At 42.8% G+C, this 25708-nt stretch overlaps 1 protein-coding gene across 7 annotated transcripts in view; it reads right to left on the bottom strand.

Moving 5' to 3' along the window:
- Positions 1-15337: 15337 nt before the first annotated feature.
- Positions 15338-25708, bottom strand: part of LOC146057907 (phosphatidylinositol 3,4,5-trisphosphate 3-phosphatase TPTE2-like) — an 83475-nt gene continuing 73104 nt past the window's right edge. For all 7 annotated transcript variants that reach the window (XM_083169732.1, XM_083169728.1, XM_083169729.1 and 4 more), the window contains 2 exons: positions 20111-20181; positions 15338-16113 (listed from right to left, as the gene is read on the bottom strand). In XM_083169732.1, coding sequence (XP_083025858.1) covers positions 15987-16113; positions 20111-20181 — 198 coding nt within the window. In that variant the 3' untranslated portion in view covers positions 15338-15986. The remainder of the gene's footprint in view (positions 16114-20110; positions 20182-25708) is intronic.

Genomic DNA, 25708 nt, shown 5'->3' with positions numbered 1-25708 from the left:
GCACGGCTATTGATTGGCTTAGATAGAGCACTCTCAGCCAATCAGCGGCCTCCTTCCGCGGCCGCTGATTGGCTGAGAGTGCTCTATCTCAGCCAATGAAGAGCCGGAGAGTCATTTGACACTTTTTTTTTTAAAGTTGCAATTGCCGCTGCTCTACTGCTGTCCGCCGCTCCGGTGCTGGACACACGGATCACCGACGTCCGCCTGCCCACTGCGGTGCTGGACACACTGATCACCGATCACTGGTGACAGCTGCCGACCTTCCTCCCATGCGACCGCCCACCCGTCACCCAAGTAGGGATTTCTTTTTTTTTTTTTTACTGATGCCCACGCCCGCACCGAAGCCGACTCGCCTGTACTTAGGCTGGCAGCACGGGCAGTGTACTGATGTATAGGGACATCTAGATGGGGAAGTAGTGATTATCAGAATTTTTTTTTTAAATCTATAAATATATGTGTGTGTATATATATATATATATATATATATATATATATATATATATATATATATATATATAAAGAAAAGGGGAACAGAGTGCGCTTAGAGGTGAAGGTACACAACTTTTTCCTCAGTTTTAAAATTTATTCAATAAAAGCCTTACAATTCGGCTCATATAAAATACACAATACATATAGTCATTTTAAAGATAACCATTAACATAATGTACAATTTTTCCAATACAACAGCAGGCCCAACGCGTTTCGTCAACTACGTGACTTCATCAGGGGCATTCGATGACTTGGTTGACAAAGGTACAATTGCACTTTATGCAGTATCTCAAAATGAATGGGTACAGAAAAAGTTTTTTTTGCAGGAAAATATATTTCACCAGTTAACAGCGCTCTTGTTATAACTGGCTCATACAAATAAACAGTGTTTTGTCCCAATTACACTGAGCACACCCACTCAGTGGCAGATGTCAACATCCAGGTCAGAAAATGCTGTATGACCAGGAAGTAACCTCTAGTGTATTCAATGGCAGAATGTTTTGGCCCCGAAACGTTGGTCCTTTTGAGACATTTGTAGTTTGTGCGTTAAATATACTTTTTGCCATATACCAAACTTCAGAATGCCACAGCTTCTTCCGAATATGTATATATATATATATATATATATATATATATATATGTATATATATATATATTTCATTTTTTGGTCTTACCAAAATGCCATGGGGGGGGGGAGGGGGGCGCCACAAACTTTTTGGCAGGGGGGAGCAAAATTTATAGTTATGCCACTGAGCGAAGGCTCATATAAAAATTTACAGTAAGTGGCACTTTTGGGGGCATTGCTTAAGGCAGGGGTGGGGAACCTTTTTTGTGCCAAGGGCCATTTGTATGATGAAAAAATTCCTTCGGGGGCCATATGTAAAAATTTCTCTTACAAATTGGCCTGCTGCAGCCATCCCACGCTCTGGCGGCTGCCGCTGAATAGGACTGACAGTCTCCAGCTGCTGTTAATTAAGAGGAAACTCGCAAAAACTACCAATTTCTCACCAGAATTCCCCTGTACTTGACTCCTGGCAAAAGGTTGGGAGGGCCACTCAAATGGCTACAGGGGCCACATACGGCCCCCGAGCCTGAGGTTCCCCACCCCTGGCTTAAGGGATGCTACAAGTGGCGGTATGTGGGGGCATTACGCATAATGTGTGGCTTAATGTGTAAGGGGCATGACGGTGTGCAGCATCATGTGGAAGGGGCATTATGTGTGCAGCATCATGTGTAAGAGCATTATGTGTGCAGCATCATGTGTAAGGGGCATTATGTGTGCAGCATCATGTGTAATGGGTACTATGGTGCGCGGCATCATGTGTAATGGGTACTATGGTGTGCGGCATCATGTGTAATGGGTACTATAGTGTGCGGCATCATGTGTAATGGGTACTATGGTGTGCGGCATCATGTGTAATGGGTACTATGGTGTGCGACATCATGTGTAATGGGTACTATGGTGTGCGGCATCATGTGTAATGGGTACTATGGTGTGCGGCATCATGTGTAATGGGTACTATGGTGCCATCAAGCAAGAACCCCCTAGCAAGGAGCACGTAGGTAAGCAGCACTTATGTGGCAAATATGTAATGGGCATTATGGTTTGTTATATAGTATGTAATGGGCATCATGATGTGTGGCACAATGTGTAATGGGCATTATGGTGTGTGGCCTTATGTGTAATTGGTATTACGGCGTGTGGCTTTATGTGTAATGGGTATTACGGAGTTTGCTAAAATGTGTAATGGGCATTACTGTGTATGGTCTTAAGTGTAATACCACACCCCTTTTTGTGATACCACGCCTCCTTCCCATGAGGCCACACCCCCTTTTTTGACACGCGGCTACGCCGCGCAAAGGACCCCCTGCTTTTATGTCTAGATCTGGGACCACCCATTACCATAATTCTAGATTCGCCTATGCCTGTGGATCTATAGTAGGAATGAATGCAGCAGGTTTTAAAATGTGACAGTTAGTAATGACTACAGTTGTGCACCAGCTAGGTAACCTGGGAAAACGTGGACCGTTGGTAGATCTCGAGGACCGGTTTGGCCACTCCTGCTGTAGAGGGCTAACCAGGCTCTCCCACGAAATAGAAGATAAAGAGTAACTGAGTGCAGGTCTGTTTGCAGTCTCAATCTGCTACGGTCTTAAAGGGATAATCGTCCCTTATCAAAACCCAACAGGCAAAGAAAATATAACGACTGCGCTGTTTGAGATTGAAGCAATTCAAAAATTAATAAACAATAAAAAGTTACAATATAGTTGATCAACCGGCCGGTAAAAAAAAAAAACATAACATTTTTTTTATAAAATATTCTCCCATTTGGGTCAACTTAGTTACCAATTTCTAACAGTCAAACAAGCAAGGGTTAATTGGTGTTTATGTTCCCAACAGCTCTCTCACAGCTGAAATGAATTAGTACCAGAAGGAAAAGCAGATTGATTATCCTCTGACGAGATTAATTAATAACTGAATATGAAGTATGGGTTAAATGTTCTTTAGCAGTAGGATGCAGTAGTGCCGAGTATATGTCAGTGTACTTGTGGCTTGCGGTTTCTTTTTCTTTTTTTTCTCTCTGTTCTTTTTGTCTCTTGTTTAGGTCGGCAAGGGTACGTGAAATATTAGAGGAAATTTGGCTGGGGAGGTGGGAGGGGTGGGGATGAGGAACCACGTTAAAAAAAAAAAAATTGCTAACAAATATATGTAAACTAGGTGATTCATCGCGCCCTACGGGCGCTCTTCACACCGTCGTAAGGGACTGCGCCCCCTTAATTTGTGAACATTTGTATATGAGAAAGATGGTTAGAATTGTATGAAAGATGCCTGTATTGCAACTTCAGTTATACTGTAGGTGAAATGTTTTAAATAGAGAGCATATGATGTGGAAGGGGGTGTGTATTGTTTTGTTTAATTAAAAAGCGGTTACAGAGTAAGATGTACATTGATAGTGTGGATGGTACAGTGACATTTGTGGGTGTGGGGGGGGGGCTGTGTGTGCATGTTGTTTAGGAGTGTGTGTGTGTGCAATAGTATAGTAGGGTGTTTCTGAGTCAGCGGCTCCCCACTGGCGGAGGTCACGACACAGGAAAACAGGAGGCTGGGTAGTGATAGGGGTGTGTGGGAATAAGGGGGACTAAAGAGGAGGGTGGGAGATACTGTGCTGCTTCTGCCAGTGGGTGAGTGTCCAGCGTGGCAGCACAGGAGTACAGGATGGTGGCCCTTAGTCAGTGTCTCCTCCTACTGGGTGGGAGTTCGGGTGCATGAGAGCAGGAGGCTGGGCTATGAGGCATGATAGGGGCATGTGGGCAAAACAGCGTCAGCGACTCCCCAGCGGTGGAAGTTACGGTTCAGGAGAGCAGGAAGCTGGGTAGTGATAGGGGTGTGTGAGTATACGGGGGACTAAAGAGAGGCTTAGGGGTGCCGTGAATTGCGGGAGGGGCGCGGGGGTGCCGTGAATTGCGGGAGGGGCGCGGGGGTGCCGTGAATCAAGGGAGGGAGGGGGCGCAGGTGTCGGCAAATCGCGGGAGAGGGCGGGGGTCCGCAAAGCGTGGGAGGGGGCGTGAATTGCGCGAGGGGGGGTTGCGAATCGCGGGAGGGGGGTGCGCGGGGGGTCCATGAATTGCGGGAGGGGGGGGGGCACGGGGCGCGATGAATCACCTAGTTGGTTATATATTCTTGTAGAAGGATGGTAGGATGTTGCTGTCATTCAGAATGCATTTACATAAACAGTAATAGTAGCAGTAAAAGGTCTGACTTAAAACACCTACAGTAAAACAGAACAGGTGTTATATATTATACAAAGAATTGGTTGATGATGTGTAGGTTGACGTGCACATAGTTCATAGTTGTCACTGGAAAAAAATTGCTACAAGAAAAAATCAACACAGAAAGTTCAACACATGTAAATGTTGACATAAGTGTGGCACTTCATCGGTGTCCATGTCGACACATGAGAATGAATATGAAAACATTCAAAAAAAGAAAAATAAATCTTCAAAAACTCATGTCAACCTTTTTCATTGTCGACCATAGCCGTGCCAGTGTTTTGCATGTGCCATTTAGACCTGGGGTTGCCGTGAATCACGCGCGGGGGTAGGGGAGGGAGGTGAGGGGTGTCTGCGAATCACGGGAGGAGGGGTCGTGGGTGGATGCCGTGAATTGCGGGAGGATGGGTCGCGTGGGGGGGGGGTGCCGCGAATCGTGGGATGGGGGGGGCGCGGGGGGTTGCAGTGAATCGCGGGAGGGTGGGTCGCGGGGGTGGGGGGTTGCTGCAATGACAGGAGGGGGGGTCAGGGGTGGGGAGTCGCGGTAGGGGGGCTCGTGGGGGGCACCGTGAACCGCGGTAGGGGGGGTCGTGGGGGGCACCGTGAACCGCGGGGGTTGGTGCGAATTGCAGGAGGGGGGTGTCACGGGGTGGGGCCACAAATCGCGGGAGTCACCGGGGGTGCCGCGAATTGCGGGGAGTGTGCTGCAAATCGCGGGAGGGGGGTCGCAGGGGGTGCCGCGAATCGCCACAAGAAAAAAATCAACACAGAAAGGTCAACACATGTAAATGTTGACATAAGTGTGGCACTTCATTGGTGTCCATGTGAATGAATATGAAAACATTGAAAAAGTGAAAAATAAATCTTGTCAACCTTTTTCATTGTCGACCATAGCCATGTCAGTGTTTTGCATGTGCCATTTAATCGTGGGGATGCCGTGAATGGGGGGGGGAGGGAGGGAGGGAGGTGCATACCCAACATGACCCTCTCCAGGAGGGACACATTGCTCTGTTTCTGGACTTTCTTCTTAATTTATGGATTACCATCACCTGTGCTTAAACACCTTTCTTATCAATTACCCTGTTTAAAATGACAGGTGATGACAATCATAAATTAAGATGGAAGTCCACAAACATAGCATTCTGTCCCTCCTGGAGAGGGTCATGTTGGGAGGTATGTAAGTGTGGGGCGCTCACCTGGTGTGTCTGGTGTGTAGCTGTGTCTTTGCTGTGTAACATGGAGAGGCAGAGGGTGTCTGGCACTGTCTGTGGGCTCACTGGGCTGGTTCTCTGTCATGTGAGTCAGTCATGTGAGTCAGAGGCTCCACCCAGGGTTATATCTCCAGACACACTTTGAGTGACAGATGTAGCCAAATATATAAGAGATATATGCACGAGCAGTAGATAAGATGCATAAGTATATGTCAGAGAGCCCACTGAATTGGTGGTCATAAGGAAGAGATTACAAAATTTCGCCCTGTGAAGAAGTAGTAGGAAATAGTCCTACTGTGTATGCATGAATGTGTAAGAGTGTAAGGGGGGCTAGGAAGAGGGGGGGTATGGTAATAAAGTATACTTTAACGGGGAAGGTATACAGGGAGTGGGGTGGGGAGTTGGGGCAAAGGGGAAAGTTGCAACATATCACTTCATTAAGGATCACGAAAAAAGGCATGGAATAATGTGTACTGCACGAGATGTAGATATGTATTCACACAAAATATGATTAATCACATAAAATGGTAAAGGTACTATGTTGGAATGTCTGAGGACTTAACGACAGAATTAAAAGAACCACTGTAATGAATGCAATTAAAAAACAAGGGGCACAAATAATATGTTTAAATGAAACACATTTAATAGAGGAGAAAATAGTAGTGTTAAAAAAGGGCTGGGTGGGAGCAGCATATCACTCAACATTCACGAATAATTCAAGAGGGGTCTCAATTTTAATTCATAAAAATTTGCCATTTCAATGTAAAAGGAAAGAAATAGATAAGTATGGGAGGTACAGTATGTCTTTTTAGAGTGGCAGGTAAACAGGATAAATATGTGCATTTTGGCTGTATACATCAGCCCGCCATTTCAATACGAGACTTTAGAACGAGCAGTGGAATTTGTATCCAAATCAAATGGGGCAGAAACAATATGTTTAGGAGACTTCAACAATGTGATGGACCCCAGCCTGGACAGGTGGAATCGCACCAGGGGGGTGGGGAAAACAGGGAATAAGGGGTATGACAGGTTCATGGGGGACATCGGTTGGAGGGATTTATGGAGGTGAGACACCCCAAAAAAATGGAATATTCATGTTTTTCAAGATCCTTGGAAGCCTTATCTCGAATTGACATGGTTATGGTGGATGACAAGATGCTCCCTAGAATAGAAAATATAGAATATTTGTCTCACGGGATATCTGACCCCTCCCCAATGTTGGTACAAATAAGACAACAGGAGGAAAAGGGATGTAATATGTGGAAATGCCACCCTGTATGGTTAGAACAAATGGGAGCAGGATTGGAATTAGAGCAGGAGTGGGAGGAATACTTTAGCAAAAACATAGATTCTGCATCATAGGCGGTGGTACGCAACTACGCATGGAGTTGATTTTATATAGTGTGGCGAGCGCAGCGAGCCACCGTGCCCGAAGCATGGCGAGCACACTCATAAGAAAAACGGGAGCCCAGATATTACATAAGTACCCAAAAAGTTTTCGGGAAAAAAAACAGGAGTTGGAAAAAAATAATAAAACACTAGAGAACCAGTATATGCAAAATAAAACGGAAAAAAATAAGGAAGAGTGGATGCAAGCAAATAGAATGTGGACAAATACTCTGTAGGTAGAAGCCGTGAAACAAGAAGGATTCCTAGCCCACTTTAAATATATTAACGAGGATAGGCCTGGGAGTTACTTGGCCCAGTTGATTAGGAACTCAGCACCCAAAAATTATATTGCACAAAAAGAATCAGAGTCTGGGGTGCTTGTAGACACGACACCAGGAATTACACAGTTATTTGTTAAGTACTATAAAAGATTGTACACATCTACACTGGAGTATGGGATGGAGGAAATTAAACAGTTCCTGGCTGGGATACAGATACCAAAAATATGTAGAGAACAGTGTGTATTAATGGATAGTCCCATCACAGTTGAGGAAGTAAAAGATGCTATAAATCAACTAGCAGGTAATAAAGCACCAGGGTGTGACGGAATCCCGGCAGAAATCTACAAGAAGCATAAGGAAAAAATAGCTCCCTGGTTCAGTCCTGTTTAATAATAGCTTGATAGAAGGGAAATTACCAGAGTCAATGGATGAAGTCCTAATAATAGTAATTCCCAAGGAAGATAAAGACCTGCGCAGACGAGAATCATACAGGCCGATCTCATTGATAAATATGGATGCCAAAATACTTGCTAAAGTATTGGCCCAGAGAATGGAGGTAGTCACTAATGGTGTCATCCACCCAGACCAGACCGGGTTCCGTAGGAGTATGAGTACAGGGGTAAATATTAGACGCTTATATACAAACATCCAGTTAAAACAAGAACAGGAAAATGGAATGGCTATAATATCATTAGATGCGGCAAAGGCATATGACTGTATTGAGTGGATATATCTGTGGGCGGTGATGGAAGTATATGGGTTCGGGCCTAAATTTATAAGTTGGATCAAACTGTTATACAGAGATCCTAGGGCCAGAGTCCAAATTAACGGGTACAGCACAGAACCGTTTGAGTTAACTAGAGGGACAAGACAGGGGTGTCCTATGTCCCCAGCCCTGTTCAACCTTGCAATAGAGTCGCTGGCATGTATATTTAGAACTACGCATGAGATAGCAGGATTTGGACAGGGGAGGGGAGATAGAGAAATAATATCAATGTATGCAGATGACATGTTGATCTACCTGAGAAATCAGACGGTGGAATTGGCTGTCATGCTAAAAATAGTCGAAACATTCGGAAAGTACTCGGGCCTAAGAATAAACTGGGGGAAGTCTAATATGATGCCCTTGAGAGGGAATATAGAAGAACAGGAAAACAATGGGGGCCTGCTGCGCTGGGTGGATGACACTAAATACTTGGGTATTCGAGTTACCAATAAGGCGGAGGAGTTTATAAAAATGAATGTTGAACCACTTATTAAGACGTACCAGAGTAAGGAACAAACATGGATCAGATTACCCTTGACAGTAACAGGGAGGGTAAACCTGATAAAAATGGCAATATTTCCAACATTTTTATACATTTTTCAGAACTCACCAGTATACCTACCCATGAGTATATTTAAAAAGGTAGACAGTATCACAACCTCATTTGTATGGGGGGAAAAGCGGGTAAGAATAAAAAGGAATACCTTAATAAGACCAAAAAAACTGGGGGGGTCTAGGCTTACCACACTTCCGCCTGTAGTATGTGGCAGCTCAACTAACTCATACCCAAGCATGGATAAGGGGGCAAGAAAGGTCCCGGATAAATGACTTAGTCACACAGGAATGTGGGAACATGACCCCAAGACAAGCCATTATAATAGGGAATAAAATCAAAAAACAAAGAATCCACTAATCAAACAGGCCAAAGTAGTATGGGAGAGTGCAAACAAAATAATGGGATATAAAGGCTTAGACCCAGAGATCCCAGTATGGACCAAAAGAGTAAAGGGAGGAAAGTATGAAGCAAGTGAAGAAGAAACTAGGATCTTGTGGAAAAGAATAGGGATAGAAAATATCGGCCAAATGTATCAAGACGGGGTACTGAAGACTTATAGCCAACTAGATCTGGAATATAAGCTACCCAGGGGTTTTTTCTTCCGATTCTTACAACTGCGAGATAACCTTAATCAGACATATGGAGGAAGTAATGTAAATATAGAGGACTCCCCAATTAAGAAAATGCTAGACAAAGAGAAAAAGGTGAAGGTGGCTGAAATATATAAGAGATTAGTAAATGAGCTTGAGAATCCCCAAATAGACAAAATTAAACAAGAGTGGGAGAAAGATGTGGGGGAAATTAGCAATCAACAATGGAATTGAGCACTAGCCTCACCAACAAGGGCCACAGAGTCTATCCGGTTCCAGTTATATATCTTAAGCCCCGTACACACGGGGGAGATATATTGCTCAGCCATATATTGCTAGCAATTTGTTGTTGAGCAATATATTGCTCAGTTTCTCCTCTTCATCAGCGACCAGAGATGGTCACTGATGAAAGCGAACCTCTGCCGGGGGAGCAACAGAGGTAATTAGCTGGTCGCCATTAGAAAGGGGCTGAAAACGGGAGCGCGCACCCAGCGATTTATCGCCGGGGCACACTCCCATCACTGGCAATATGGCCGCCTGCAACCATATTCCCAGCGATTTCAGCCCCTATCGCCCCCGTGTGTACACAGCTTAACAAATATCTGTATTAAAAATTGAGGGAAGTTCCTGATTGTTTGATCAAATTTTGTCTTTGTTACAGCAAGACCAGATATAATGGGGCCTATTCATACCTGTTCATTTGGGTCCGAACTCGTCCCCGATGTTCGGGATTTGCGCATGCGTGATTAGTGATTATGGAGGGGTGGTAGCAGGGGAACGTCCAGCCTTTTATGGTCACCTCCATTAAAACGCCGGGCCCCCTAAGAATGCAGGTGTGGTGATGTCTGTTTGTGGCGGGCGACTGATGTCACATGATGCCAGCGATCAGTCCGAATATGGCGGATGGTGGCCAGAATAAAACTCAGTCTAGACTGACTTTTAATATCGAAGGGGAGAAAAATCATTCGATGGTGTGCGACCATCGAATGATTTTTCTTCCGTTCGGCCACATGCGAGGGGATGTGTTAGCACATTAGAGAGGGGATTTGTGTGGTTGGTGGTGGGCAATTGGCCGTTAACTTTTCTCTAGGCTGCGAACATACACAGCCTAGCAAACAGGTGTGAATCAGGCCCGATGTTCATTATACAGGTATAATGGATGTGAGAAATGTATTTATATAACCTTGTAGCAAGATTAACCTAGTGATAAGCAATCCTGAGTACGCGGCATTATTACCCAGATTCTTCTGGAACATATCATTGTTCACTTAATGCAAGCATCTCATCTTATGCGATCCTTACTGAATTAGGCCCAAAATGGGGAACAGTAAATAATGGGAAACACTAGAACACAGAACGATAATGTGTACTGAGACTCCGCATACAGCCCTGTACAGACTGCGGCCACAACAAGCAGAACGTCTTACAGACACAGGTGAGCGATTGACCAATCGTAGAAAGGATCACTAATGATGCTGCCGCATATTCATGCGATGTACACCCAGATATAAATACAGGTGTGTCAGCCAGCTGGGAGCAGAACAGTTTGTTCCGGTCAACTGTTATTTTAGTAGCAAGAAACAGCTAGAACATTTCAGCTGTGACAACCAATGTCTGATTCCAGTGTTTGCTCAATACTTGTATATATAAACCAGACCTTTCCAGTTTGGTAAGTGTGGTTTATCTCTCCATCCAATTTCTAGAAGGAATTTATTTGTGATAGAACTTCCAATACCGCGCTGGGAGAGAATTACTTTCTAGAAAATCTTTGTAAAAAAAATAAAAGAAACTAGCAATGAAAAGAAAATACCATGCAAATACAATATAGGGCCTAATTCAGAATTTCGGACCTGATCACAGGACACATTTGTTCTCAAAATGGGCAAAATCATGCTGCACTGCAGGTGGGGCAGATGTAACATGTGCAGAGAGAGTCTGCGAAGGGTGCACACATCGCTGCATGCACTGTCTATCTCTGCAGGCAATGGCGACATGCGGGACTGCGCATCGCCATTTTGAGACAAATTTGTCCTGTGATCAGGTCTGAATTAGGCCCGTAGAACTGATATTTGAGATCTGATTTGTCTCAGGTAGGAAAAGGGATACGGTCATTAGGTCAACCGTATTAAAGTAGACATGCATTGTGTCGACCACTGAAGGTTGACACCTGAAATTGGTCGACATGGCTAAGGTCAACAGGGTCGGAAAGGTCAACACATGCATTAGGTCATCAATGGGAAGGCCAACAGCCAAAAGGTCGACATGAGTTTTCACGGTTCTACTAGCCGTTATGTGCCGATAGGCCATATACATGCCCTCCCCTCCACTACGGCATGGTGGGAGAATTTGATAGTGTGACAAGCACAGTGAGCACATGCGAAGGGACATGGTGCACTTAGACGTTGCCCATGTCGACTATGTCGACATTCGGGACAAAACCCGTGAAAACCTCATGTCGACCTTTTGACTGTCGATCTTCCCATTGTCAACCTAATGCTAGTGTCGACATTAGCAATGTCAACCTATTTCAGGTGTCGACCTATGGTCTGTCAACTTTCAGTGGTCGACCCAATGCACGTCGACCTAAATTGGGTCGATCCAATGACTCTGTAGGAAACATACTGGGGGGGGGGGTATTCAGTTTTTTTTAGGCACCTTGTAGAACTGGAGAAGCCTCAGAGGGTAGGGGTCATAGGGTCAACAGTAAGAAGGTTGACAGTTAGTAGGTCGATCATTATTGGTCGACAGTCCATAGGTCAAAGTGCCTTAGGTCGACAGGGTTGCAAGCAATATGTTGACATGGAAAAGGTTGACATGCGGTTTTCCCTGTTTTTGGTGTCTACTGTATGTCGACATGGACAAGGTATAAGTATACCGCTTTGCTCGCCATAGACCTATAGACTGTCTACCCTTTTCTTGTCGACCTGCCAATTGCATCTGTCTCAGCTTATGCAGCCTGGCTAGACCATTTACATTTTGGTAGAGAGAGGGGGTCATTCTGATTCCCTAGGAACAGTCCATCTCTGAATCCCTGTTCCCATTTGTTTGGTTGTAGTCAAGCAATCTTGCCAATATTAGCACAAGGGAATGTTAGTTTCCATCATGGGTCTATTGGATCCACTATTACACATTCAGATTCCAAAACCAGAGCTGATTCTGAGTCACATGTAGGCCCTTATTCAGATCTGATCGCAGTACAAATTTGTTCTCAAAATGGGCAAAACCATGTGCACTGCAGGTGGGGCAGATGTAACATATATAGAGAGAGTTAGATTTGGGTGAGTTATATTGTTTCTGTGCAGGGTAAATACTGGCTGCATTATTTTTACACTGCAATATAAATTTCAGTTTCAACACACCCCACCCAAATCTAACTCTCTCTGCACATGTTACATCCGCCCCACCTGCAGTGCACATGGTTTTGACAAATTTGAGAAAAAAATTGTACTGCGATCAGATCTGAATAAGGCCCATAATGCAGTCGCAATTCATACACCTACAAAAAGCAAATATCTAAAGTAACTACAGCAGAAATAGTCACATAACATGGAAGAAGTAATAACCTCCCTGAGCATCCTGTGCAGCCCAGACCTCCCCCAACTAGGTGAGTTTATAGTCCTTAAAATCTGAACAGAGAGATAAGAGAGCAATAATACTGTCACAAGCATGGAAGACCATATTGTCACTGTGTCCACAGGATTAAAAATAAATCCAACCTATGGAACTCCTCAGTCAGATTGCTCATTTTACCATATAAAACTTCATGCACAGTACTTGGTGTCATCCTCAGTTGGTTGGTGTGATGCTCCCACTTGCTTCTATCTGAGTATGCTTCCTTCCCCTAGAGGTGTGTGCGCAGTACTACACTAGTTTTATTTGGTAGGGAACATTATGGAGATGGCATTTTATACGAGGCTTCCCTGTATGAACAGCTCTCTTCCAAATCACACATTTAGCAATTGTTCTCGCAATGATACTCGCGCAGTACTGCTGTTTCAGTAGCAGTCTCTACCAAACCAAGGGTCATACACAAGTGCCCGCGATAGCTATTGTTGTATATTGAACCATTGTTCTCCCAATTATACTGCACACTGGTGGACTACGTATACAGGGCTATTTAAAAAGGCGCAATAATACTAAGGAAAAGTAATACAAAACTCCAGTCAAGTCACAGTGAGGTCTGGTAATCTTAATTTGTGGAATTCCGCAGGCTCCGCTGAAACGCAGCACAGATTCTCACCACTTGGTCCTCCGAAACTCACGGTCATCCTGGACTTTTTCCTTTACACAGACACCCACTCTCTAGAAACTGTTGAAATCACCACCGAGTGCTCTTAGGAGAGTGTGAATTAATGATGAATCAAACAACTGAACATTCCTAGGGGAGCAACACAACTACAGCGCCCCTGTGGCAGTCATTCGAAATTTAGAAACCTCCTCTTTCAAAGGGTCAGTGACTCATTTCATGACGATGCTTGAGAACTGAAATCAATGCGTCATGAAATAGGTTCATTCTTTTTGAATAACCCTGTAGTTATATAAAATATATTGTATATGCAAGTTTGAACCTTGATTCCAACAGAAAAACCTCCAAAGTTCGGATAGATAGATAGAGTACGGATGGTGTAATGGTTAACATCACTGCCTCACAGTGCTGGGGTCATGGCTTCGATTCCCACCATGGCTCTAACTGTGCGGAGTTTGTATATTCTCCCCGTACTTGTGTGGGTTTCCTCTGGGTACTCCGGTTTTCTCCCAAAATCCAAAAATATACTGGTAGGTCAATTGGCTTCCAACAAAATTAACCCTAGAATGTCTGTGTGTGCATGTACATGTGGTAGGGAATATAGATTGTAAGCTCCTCTGGGGCAGGGACTGATGTGAATGTTCAAATATTCTCTGTAAAGTGCTGCGGAATATGTGTGCGCTATATAAGAAACTGTAAATAAATATATATATATCTACGAAAAGAAATGGACCTTGGTGGTGACGCTCATGTGTGGGATAGTCATCCATTGGGTGTCCGACTGCACGTGGGGTCACGTTATCACTGAGGCCGGTTGCCGTGGTGACGGACGGGACGCCTGACACCCACGGTGCGGGGCTTGATGACGTCAACATGACGTACACTGCACGGAGAGCGTCCCCAGACGCGGGAAACGCAGGGGAACGCACACTTGGGATTGGGGATATAAGGTAAGCTGGTGTTTTGTATTTTTATGCCTGATGACGATTTTAATAATAAAATCGAAACGTTGCTGCTAAATCCTGCTGTCTGATGTTTACTGAATCCCGGGTGCTGCTGTTGCTGCTTGACCAGGCAGCGTGAGTAATTATATATATATATATATATCTCAAAAGAGAACATGTGACACTTCCCCAAATATCTATATTGTTTTCCAAACATAAGAAATGAAAGCATTGTATACATTACAGATTTGTGTAAGCTAATCCACAAGAGCAGTCACCTTTAGAAAGGTCAAGTGTCCTGTTATCCTTGCCCCAGGGAGATGGTATCAATCAACTCTCCACAAAACCGGCCATATAAGTGTTTTGACAAATAGAATTTAAAAATAAAAAAAAATGACTGATATCTATAAGTTTAAGTCAAAACATTATTATTGAGCAGGTTAAACACCCTTTCATTTCACAAACCAAAACAAATTTCACTTTGACAAATTTCAATGCAAGATTACATAACAGGCAGGTTGTACAGAAAATATGCAATATTATTTTATGCAATATAGTGTTGTACAAGCAGAGGGCACATCACAACAGAACTGTTATTCTACTAGTAAACACATTTCTGGAAGTTGTCAACATTTCTACTCTAGTCTATTCCAGATAGAGAAGTAAGATAGGAGACATTTTAATGGAAAACAAAAGAAATGACTGCATCTATACACACAGGATGAGGCCATAGTTATCACCACTGGGGCTGCCTCTTCCGGGAGAGGGCAGCCAGGTCGGCCCAGTGGTGGTCAAAGCAGGGGGCGTGGCTTGGCAGAGGAGAAGGAGCGTAACGTGAAACAAGAGGTCATGGCTGACTTTTTCCAGTCACTGTAGCCATGCCCCCCCCCCCCTGTACAATGCCAGAACCTATAGCTACATCATGTGGACCAATCATTTTGACATAACAACAGGTCACTTGAAATGTGGTCAGAATATATAAGGCACCATAAGTGTTAATCCTGATGCACCATGGAAATTCAATAGTGGTAAAGTACACACTACAAGGATGTGGTATAGGCCACAGACAATGGGGGGGGGGGGGGGGGGGGGGGGGGTGCAATCCCGAATCACACCTTTTGATACCTCCCGACATCCGTGATCCTTGCCTGTTTGTGGTTTGCCCCGACAGCAAATGGGCAAGCAGGATTTAATGTCCCATCTGCACTTGGCACACTTTACCAGCCCCACTCGGATGGTAAAATAAAAAAAGTCCATAAATTGAAGAAAAAAACCTGTAAAAAACTAATGTCGAACTCTTCATGCCTTGACCGTTGCCTATTGCTTGTGTTGAACATTATGCACCTTTTGCCGCTGACCCAATGACTGTTGACCTAAAGACTGTCTATCAGCCATCCGGGTACCCTAAAGGGGTGTATAATGTTCTGACAAAAGCCAGGACGGTCTTCAGAAAACTGGGACTGGCGGGACTGAGCACTGACTGACAGAATGTTCACCCGCAATTTACTAAATGTATTATTGGAAACAAATTCCATGTGTTATCACCAACAAACAAAACGCTCATCTAACCAAGGTTTCCTACTCAAAACACAACAAAATAAACGCACAACGTTATAACAATAGTATTATATACTCACAACAGTATAAAAAAATAGTTTAGAATATTTAAAAAACCACCAAACAACATGGCACGTTGGCAACTTTCAGGCACTTTAATTGGTCACAGAGAGGTCCGCACACTCTCTAGGTGTCTGTCGTCCTTACATCTTGTGCACCTTCAAAGTTTAGCTCCACTGCAAAGTTTTCCTTGTATAGTTTTCCAGATTTCTCCTTGTGGGGATTGTCCAGCTCGTTTTTTGACAGATAAAGCCTAAAATAGAGGTCAGGGTGTAAATGTTTGTGCATTACTGAGGATTACACAGAAACAAAAGGAAAACCTTGAGCACAGCAGAAGAAAGGGTTGAAAAAAAATGTAATTTGGCAGATGTACTATATGTACGCACCGTACACACTAGACGATATATTAACCGATATCCAAGATAACAACCATCGTAACAATTCATGTGTATTTACTAGTGTCTACGCAATACATCATTAACTCCCGGAGGTTGTTAGTGATGTCATCCATTGTCTGTACATGCAAGATATAATATCAGAAGTGGGAGCCCGGACACCCTCACCCCCCTTCCCCTTTGTTCCCAGCAGTTGCAAATGCCATCTACTCCGCTGTGTCCCATATATCAAGCTGGGTACACATCGTCTTATGTGTACTTAGCTTAAGCTTTGAAAGTGATAAAGTGGAGAGGGATAACCTATCAGCGAAGCAGCTCCTTACTGCCATATTACAGCCGGTGATTGAAAAATGTCAGTTAGGAGCTTGTTGGTGGTAGTTTATTGCGCTCCATTTTTAGCATTTTTGAAAGCTTAGTGCATCTGTCTACAAAATGGAGGAAGGCAAGTGTCCAATAACTGTGCCCTGTAGTGCTAAGTAACACTGAATAGTATGTGGTGCTATAGTATACTTAGCTTACTAGTATAAATGATCAGCATAAACAACTACTTCAGGTGCGAAAGATGCATAACAGATATGAGGGGCCAAATATAATAGCCTCCGAGTTTGGCGGCTGTGCGGGATGCCGGACGGACCCGGGTGTTTTTTTAAAGGAAAAATCACTTACAAGGCAAAACCATGCCATGCAAACGATTGACCCTTTAAAAAATTCCGAGTTCAACCGGCATCCTGCAACTGCCGCCAAACTCAGAGGCTATTACATTTTACCTGATATTTCTGTCTGACTAATTAGTACTCTATAACTTCATGAATGATGCATTACTGTATATAACAGTTGCTAATTAGCTTTTCGGCGAGACCTTCTGTTATTATTATTTTCTTGGCACATTCTTCCCCCAAATATCATTATATTGTCTGTGTGCACATCACACTACATGATGCTAATAAAACATTACATAAATAGGAATTTGTTCTGATATCATTGTTGTGAGTGTAGATGACAAACACTGAATTAGGAAAGTGTATATTACAAAAAAAAAAAAAAATGTATCTCTGTCCGGTGTATATTATTGTGGTCATTCTAAGCTTCCTTGGATATCTCTGCGCTCTCATTCAATTATAATCATATAATATAATCAGTTACATACTGTAAATACTTTTGGGCTTGTTCACACCTACAGTACGCGCTGCTCATTCACTATGCCAATGTGTGACAAATGCATAGGGTCAATCCTTTTTAGTATTGTGATCTAAAATGCTTATTAAAATGCAGCACAAACATGAGATGGGTTCCACATTTTGTCAGCGAGCACATGTGATCATACCCATATTGTTTAAGATCAAATAACCCTACTTCAGCGGTCTGGATTCATTACCATCCAAGGGACACTGCATTAGTACTTACAGCTGGGATAACTGGCAGTAGAAGTTTGGCACTGAACTAGTTTAAGCAAAATAACTCTGTCCCTCTTATAACCCCACTTTGGCCATCAAGTCTGCCCCTATCCTTGCAATACACTTTGTTGCCTTGAAAGATCGGTATGCAGTCAGTGGATAGACAATATCTAGGTCAATAGTGTTGCTGACACTGCCACAAGCTTATGATCCGTGCCTGAAGCATGGCGACCTACAATTACATAGACACCTTGCCTATGTCGACCATAAGCTTATGTTGATCTTTTGGCAGTGTCAATACATATGTACGATTACATAGACACCTTTTGTCGGTGTCGACCATTAGCGGTCGACATAGATATTGTCTATCATCTATACCATAACTGAAAGATCACACTGATAGAGAACATAGCACATCATTGGTTTTCCTATTTGTTCTTATGGGTGCCTCCCTAAAGCTGGCCATACATCTAAAGATTTATTGTCAGATCTGACTGGTTGGAACAAAAATCTGGTGATGTCTGAATGACCGTTTTTGTCATTTTTTCAGCATTTCGAAGCAAATGGTCAATTGTTATTTGCTCCCATAAGTTACCACCTTTTTGTTCCAACCAACCAGATCTGACAATAAATCTTTAGATGTATGGTCAGCTTAAGGCCTGAGCTGGCTAGTGCTTCAATTATTAGATCTATAGACATCTGGTTGGCTCAGATTATTTTTGGACATCAGTCTTAGGAGCCCATCTCTGACTCTTGCTATAGGAGAGCAGATACAATTAGCTCTGGTTTATTTGGTGATGCGATCTCTGTGTGGGCAACAATTTCTGCAATTTCTGAAATCTGCTCATAGGTCAGTTTGGTTCAGTCTTGGAACACTAGCCCTTATTTAAAATGTACTTTTGAGGTATCCCATTTGAGAGGGAATTTCTTTTTGGGTTAAAGCTTAGAAAAATGATCTCCCAGGCTACTGGTGGTGAGCCTTAACCCCACAGTTTCTACTCCTAAGACAAAGGCTCCTGTTCTTTTATTGTATGTCAGGATTACACCTTCAGGTACCAACTGGTTTGTCTCTAAGATAAAAGACTAGCCATCTGCATGCTGTTCTGTTGGCCTAGCATGAAAGCAGGTGGTCGGAGCCTGCCTCCTCAAATTCTGGGACATCTGGCATCTGTTGGCTCTAGATCTGTGTGTGAGTGCCATTGTGTCTAATGAGTACATTCAGAACTTGGAGGATCCTGTGCCACACTGTCACTCCTCTTCCCTAAGTTCTGTTTAAACGATGGTCCCTCCTTCTCCCTAAGATCCATCTCGATGATTGTTCCTACTTCTCTTTCGGATTCAGAAGTTATTATTCCGGTTCCAATTGACCAACAAGAGCTGGAGTTTTACTCCAGCCATTTCTAGTGGATAAGTCAGGTGGGTCCTTCCACCCAATCCTAATTCTGAAGTTACTAAACCCATATTCTAGCGAAATTTAAGATGAACTCCTCCTGCTTTGTTATCTGTACCACGGAAGCCGTGGATGTTTTTGCATCCGTAGACATCAAAGATGCATATCTTCAATCAAGAAGGATCATCACCACCTACTCTGCTTTGCATTAGAGGATCTCTATTTTTAGTTTTAGGCCCTGCCCTTTGGCCACTACACAGCTCCAAGGGTATTTCTCCCAAAACAAATGTGTTGATAATTTAGCTGCAAGTTGATTTCATTAATATAAACTGGTACCCAAAAATGTTAGAACTTATTCAAGATATTCAAAAATATACTGGTAGGTTTATTGGCTCCCAACAAAATTTACCCTAGAATGTCTGTGTGTGCGTGTACATGTGGTAGGGAATATAGATTGTAAGCTCCACTGGGGCAGGGACTGATGTGAATGTTGAAATATTCTCTGTAAAGCGCTGCGGAATATGTGTGCGCTATATAAGAAACTTAATAAATAAATAAGATGGAATTTTTGAAAAAAAAAAAATTGCATGGGATGCGGTCAAAATCCAGTAGTTAGTATCCCAACAGTCAGACAAGTGGCAGCAGGATTTTGCAGCAATGGATGGGGTAATAATGACCGAAACTCGAAACTTGATCATCAGACTCCAAAATTATAAGCAACTGTGGTTTTAATATTAAGATCTTGGGAGTCTCAGACCAACGTTGTGTTTTTAAGAGTCTCTCTAACCTCAATTCCTGTAAACACCCCATTGAGGTACATATTTTCTTGCGTGCTGCAATGGGGTGCAAGAGAAAATTTGTAATGTTGATGGCCACAATGTGCTGGCCCTCTGATTGGTTCACCAGCACCTCACAGCCATTGCCGTTAATTCAAATGCCTCCATATAATTCCCTAGGTCTCAAAGTTACCAGAATAATAATGGAATAATGCACTCATGCGCTTTCTCTCTTCAGAAACATCTAACAGCACTCATCAATCATTATGTGCAACAATACATATAGATTCCTTACCTATTGTTTTCTATGAATGAAGTGTTGAACCAGAAATAGAATGGACAATCATCATAGCCTTTGGGTAGACCCTAAAAAGAAAATAGTATGAACATTTTGTAACATCAAAGAGATAATCGAATGATGAATGCTGAAATATTATTCTGCAAATCTATCCCATCTGTGAAGATAATCGGTGTAATTCGGCAACTTTATGCAAATGCAGTTTTAAAGTCCTTCCCTGGTGTACACCCGAGTGTGCATAGACACAGATGACCACTTTGAGTGACTGTAGATGCTGTACTACTGCCTGGTGCAGCTTAGATGCCATCATTGAGCGCACTATGGCAGTTGAGTTTTAGTCACAACTAATTTTAGTTGCAGAGATGGGGCTGTGGCACAGTCCAAAATTCAAATAAAGGAGCTACACGAACTTCCGCCCCAAATGCTGCAAAATGTTACCTTCCGGTACTCCCTGGCAGTTAGTGTGTCTGCCTATTTGAATTTTGGACAGTACTGCAGCCTCACATCTGCTTGCAACTGCGTAGCATATGTGCAACAATAGTTTTTAGGGATTTTCATACATGTGCAGTAGAAAAATAGGCTCAACTCCATGAACATTGCATGCACTCTAATTCAGGCCATTGTGTGTTTTTTTTTTTAACAGCGATGTTGTGAAACACTTGCCATCACACCATAATGACACATCAGTAATAAAATGTTGAACTGACTGCATTGGTGCATACAGTTGTGCTAAGTTTACATACCCTAGCAGAATTTGTGATTTTATGGCCATTTGTCAGAGAATATGAATGATAACTCACAAACTTTTCTTTCACTCATGGTTAGTGGTTGGGTGAAGCCATTTATTGTCAAAAAACTGTGTTTACACTTTTTTATTTAAACTACCCAAATTACCCTGATCAATAGTTTACATACCCCAGTTAATACTGTGTATTGCCCCCTTTAACGTCAATGACAGCTTGAAGTCTTTTGTAGTAGTTGTGCATGAGGCTCTTTATTTTCTCAGATGGTAAAGCTGCCCATTCTTCTTGGCAAAAAGCCTCCAGTTCCTGTAAATTCTTGGGCTGTCTTGCATGAATTGCATGTTTGAGATCTCCCCAGAGTGGCTCAATGATCTTAAGGTCAGGAGACTGAGATGGCCACCCCAGAACCTTCACTTTATTCTGCTGTAGCCAATGACCGTTCAACTTGGCCTTGTGATTTGGATCATTGTCATGTTGGAACGTCCAAGTACGTCCCATGTGCAGCTTCCGGGCTAATGAGTGCAAATTTCCCTCAAGTATTTTCTGAAAACATATTGCATTCATCTTGCCATCAATTTTGACCAAGTTTCCAGTGCCTTTGTAGCTCACACATCCCCAAAACATCAGTGATCCACCTCCGTGTTTCACAGTAGGAATGGTGTACCTTTCATCATAGGCCTTGTTGACTCCTCTAACGTCTATGGTTGTGGCCAAAAAGTAAAATTTTGGACTCGTCACTCCAAATGACTTTGTTCCAGAGGTTTTGAAAAGAAAGGGGGGTATACACTGCGCTGTCACTGACTGGAATAAATTTGTGATAATATCTTATAAATGGGTTTAAATCACGTTGTGCACAATGATGGAGGACACGCTGTAGATAGCAAAAATAATTTTTATATATAAAGACAAAAATAATAATAACATGTAGGTAATAAACAGAAATTGGATGGAAAAAATACACAAAACATTAATATTATACTGATATCAGTGTTAAAAATATATATCACAGTGGATAAAAAGCAGACTTGTGGAGATTCCTTAATTGCTGGCGTCCCAGCTAAAAGTAGATGAAGCAATGATGTTAATTCAGGAAATTTGGCCCATAAATACCAAGCACTAGGAATGGCTCATTACTGCTTGAAAAAGTCTCCAGTTTGCAAGAGACGAAACGCGTTGCCCCACTTCCGCCAGTGCTACCAGCAGACGAGATTCTCACTTCCGCCCTCACTCAGAGACTGGCCGCATCAAGCCGCATCTACATCCGGCCAGCAGCTCCGTCTCCACAGGCGCCGTGGAGCTGAGCGCTACATCTCTATCCAGAAGCCGCACACAGCAAAGTCAATTCTCTGCCGCACAGACTCTCCAACCACCACGGAGGTACTATCCCCACGCTTATTCCACCAGTGGACGTTATTTACATCTCTCCACTTAAGCTACATTCTGGGACTCCGTCTGAGTAAGCATATCATTAACCGTGCTTTTTCCTGCTGACACTAACCCGCAGGCACCAGTGCCAACACCTGCATGAATTGTTGCTTGTTAGCCCACTTGCTAAAACCAGGTTGTTCGGCTTACTAACTTTCCTACCACTGCTACAGATTACTAATCAATTATGTGTGCTTAGCGACCATTTCTGAATTAACATCATTGCTTCATCTACTTTTAGCTGGGACGCCAGCAATTAAGGAATCTCCACAAGTCTGCTTTTTATCCACTGTGATATATATTTTTACCACTGATCTCAGTATAATATTAATGTTTTGTGTATTTTTACCATCCAATTTCTGTTTATTACCTACCTGTTATTATTATTTTTGTCTTTATATATAAAAATTATTTTTGCTATCTACAGCGTGTCCTCCATCATTGTGCACAACGTGATTTAAACCCATTTATAAGATATTATCACAAATTTATTCCAGTCAGTGACAGCGCAGTGTATACCCCCCTTTCTTTTCACTTCTGTATAAGAGAGAAATCTCTTTGAGTCTGGCAGACTCACTACACGTACAGCAGTCACTGTGGTCCTTTACATAACTTATTATATAATTTTTTTCTATATATATAGCGCCGGGGTCCCTGAGAGACCGGCTAACCCCCAGTCTCCCAGGAAAATTCTTCTCTTTTTTTCCAGAAGTTTTGAGGCTTGTCTCTGTTCTGTTTGTAGTATTGTAAGCGGGATGCTTTGTGGCATTTGCATAGTTAATGGCTTTCTTCTGACGACTTGACCATGCAGTCCATTTTTCTTCAAATGCCTCCTTATTGTGCATCTTGAAACAACCACACCACTTTTTTTAAGAGAGTCCTGCATTTCAGCTGAAGTTATTTGTGGATTTTCTTTGCATCCCGAACAATTTTCCTGGAAGTTGTGGCTGAAATTTTTTGTTGGTCTACCTGAACGTGATTTGGTTTCCACAGAATCCCTCATTTTCCACATCTTAATTAGAGTTTGAACACTGCTGATTGGCATTCTCAATTGCTTGGATTTATTTTTATATCGCTTTCACCTTTTCCCACAGATCCTTTGACAATTATTTTGCTTTCCCAATGACTCAGAATCCAGACACGTCAGTGCAGTACTGGATGAAAGATGCAAGGGTCTTTCAGGAGACCAGAAACTCACTGACCTTTTAAACACACACACACACACACACATTACAAGCAGATCACAGGTGAGGATGGTTACTGTTAGTAGCCATTCAAACCTGTTTGTGTTAACTTGTGTGCATGTTATTAAATGTGCCCCTATAAGATAAATAATTGTATAAGCACCGTAATAGGTGCTTACAATGTTAAAAGCACCCCCGCGCCACCCGTGCTATCAACGCCAACCCGAAGTGTGGCGAGCGACGTGTTTGACGATAAATGGCTTCACCCAACCACTAACCATGAGTGAAAAAGGTTTGTGAGTTATCATTCATGTTCTCTGACAAATGGACAGAAAATCTCAAATTCTGCTAGGGTATATAAACTTTTGAGCACAACTGTAATACTATACTTATAATTTATAGCATTAATGATGTACTGATGGTAGCTCTGGGTTCAAATGAGCTACAGGGCCCAGCTATGACCTAATGTAAAATGACAGCTGAAAAGATCTTCACAAAGCTTTTTGCTCAATTGGCTGTATAAATGAGTTCTGTTTAAATGACTGTTGTGTAAATTGCAAATAAAGCTCCATCTGTTATCAGCGGTGTTCATCGTTTACTAGGAGTTGAACATCGGGCTCTGTATAAAATTGTCCTTCCTGTTATGACCTATTTCTGATGCCTTAGAGATGAGTATGAACATGTTCTAATATCCCAACGACAGAATTCCTGTCCATTGCTTAATCTGTTTATAGAACACTGTGGTAGAAAAAAGCAATATGTGATGTAACAATATGGATACTAAGTATGTATAAAGCTAGTCAGTCATGTTACTCCAAAGTCATAATCGCACTTGGATAAGTAAAACACAGTTAAACAAGAGCTCAGCAACAATATACCGGTACATATTTTTTGATCCAAGATAAATGGATCACAATAATTAAATGTAATTGGAAATCTGCTGGGTATTTTGTAATATCCTGTAAACCAGTAGGTAAGGGTCTGCGGATATAGGGAAACTTAAATTTGCAAATCTATATTTAGCGTTATGAGTATGGTCTGCTGCACTGCTTACTACGCTTATGGAAAACTCTCTGTTGGTCCCTGTAGTGGCCAAAATATCCTGAAAATGATGACTAGTTGCTTGACTATACAGTACCATGTCTACAGTTGAAAAAATTAGAGAGCCCTATACTCTAAGACAAGCTATTAAATAACCAGGCAGGTCTCCAGGGATGCGGTCAATATGCCAGCGGTTGAAATACCGACGCCAGAATCCCGACCGCTGCAATGCCGGCACTTTGTCCCTCTATGAGTGTCGACGACACCCATAGAGGGAGAATAAAATAGTGTGCCGAGCGTAGGGAGGCACCGGGCCCGCTGCGTAGCGAGCCCACAAGAGGGGGCAATTCACGGCCCCCCTTGTCGGCATTGCGGCGGTCGGGATTCCGGCGTCGGTATTTCGACTGCCGCATTTCATACCGGACCCGGTCCCCAGCGGTTAGATCACATGCGATACATCATATGTGGTCATTCTGCAAACATTGGGCCTTATTCTAGTTCACTCTTTCTGACAAAATCCTTCTTAGATGGACAAAACCATGTGCACTGCAGGTGGGGCAGATGTTACTGTGCAGAGAGAATTAGATTTGGGTGGGGTTTTACTTCAAAGTGAGATCTATATTGCAATGTAAAAATAAAGCAGCCAGTATTTACCCTGCACAGAAACAAAATAACTCACCCAAATCTAATTCCCTCTGCACATTTTACATCTGCCTCCCTGCAGTGCACATGGTTTTGTCCATCTAAGAACGAATTTGTCAGAAAGAGTGAACTAGAATAAGGCCCAATGTATCACATGCAATCCCATTCACCGCCCTGGGAAACGATGTATCTTTTCGGCAGCAGTCAATCTCCAGATCCAATGTTACGAGCACAGGAATCGGATCGGAATCATAAGTATACCACATACGAATTGGCGCTTTTCACATGATTTACAGTCCCGATGCTTCAAAATGGTGCAGAACAGGGACAAATCATACTAGTGTATGGAAACCTTTAGACATAAGTAATACCATTTGTTCTGAAAAAGATAAAAGGAATCTGCAGAGCTTTTGCAATACAGATAAATTGCCTATCAGTTGAATATAAGGTACTTGTTTCCTAGCACGGCACCAGCGATTAAAATTGTATCCATCGGGTCCCAAAATATTGCGTTGATCGCATCGCATTCAACCAAATTGCATGCGATGCGATCAACGCGA

Source organism: Crinia signifera, chromosome 2 (genome assembly GCF_055691185.1).
Source record: "Crinia signifera chromosome 2, ASM5569118v1, whole genome shotgun sequence".
Taxonomy (NCBI): Eukaryota; Metazoa; Chordata; class Amphibia; order Anura; family Myobatrachidae; genus Crinia; species Crinia signifera.
Note: the sequence above shows the minus strand (reverse complement) of the source record. Positions and strands in the feature narration are given on the sequence as shown.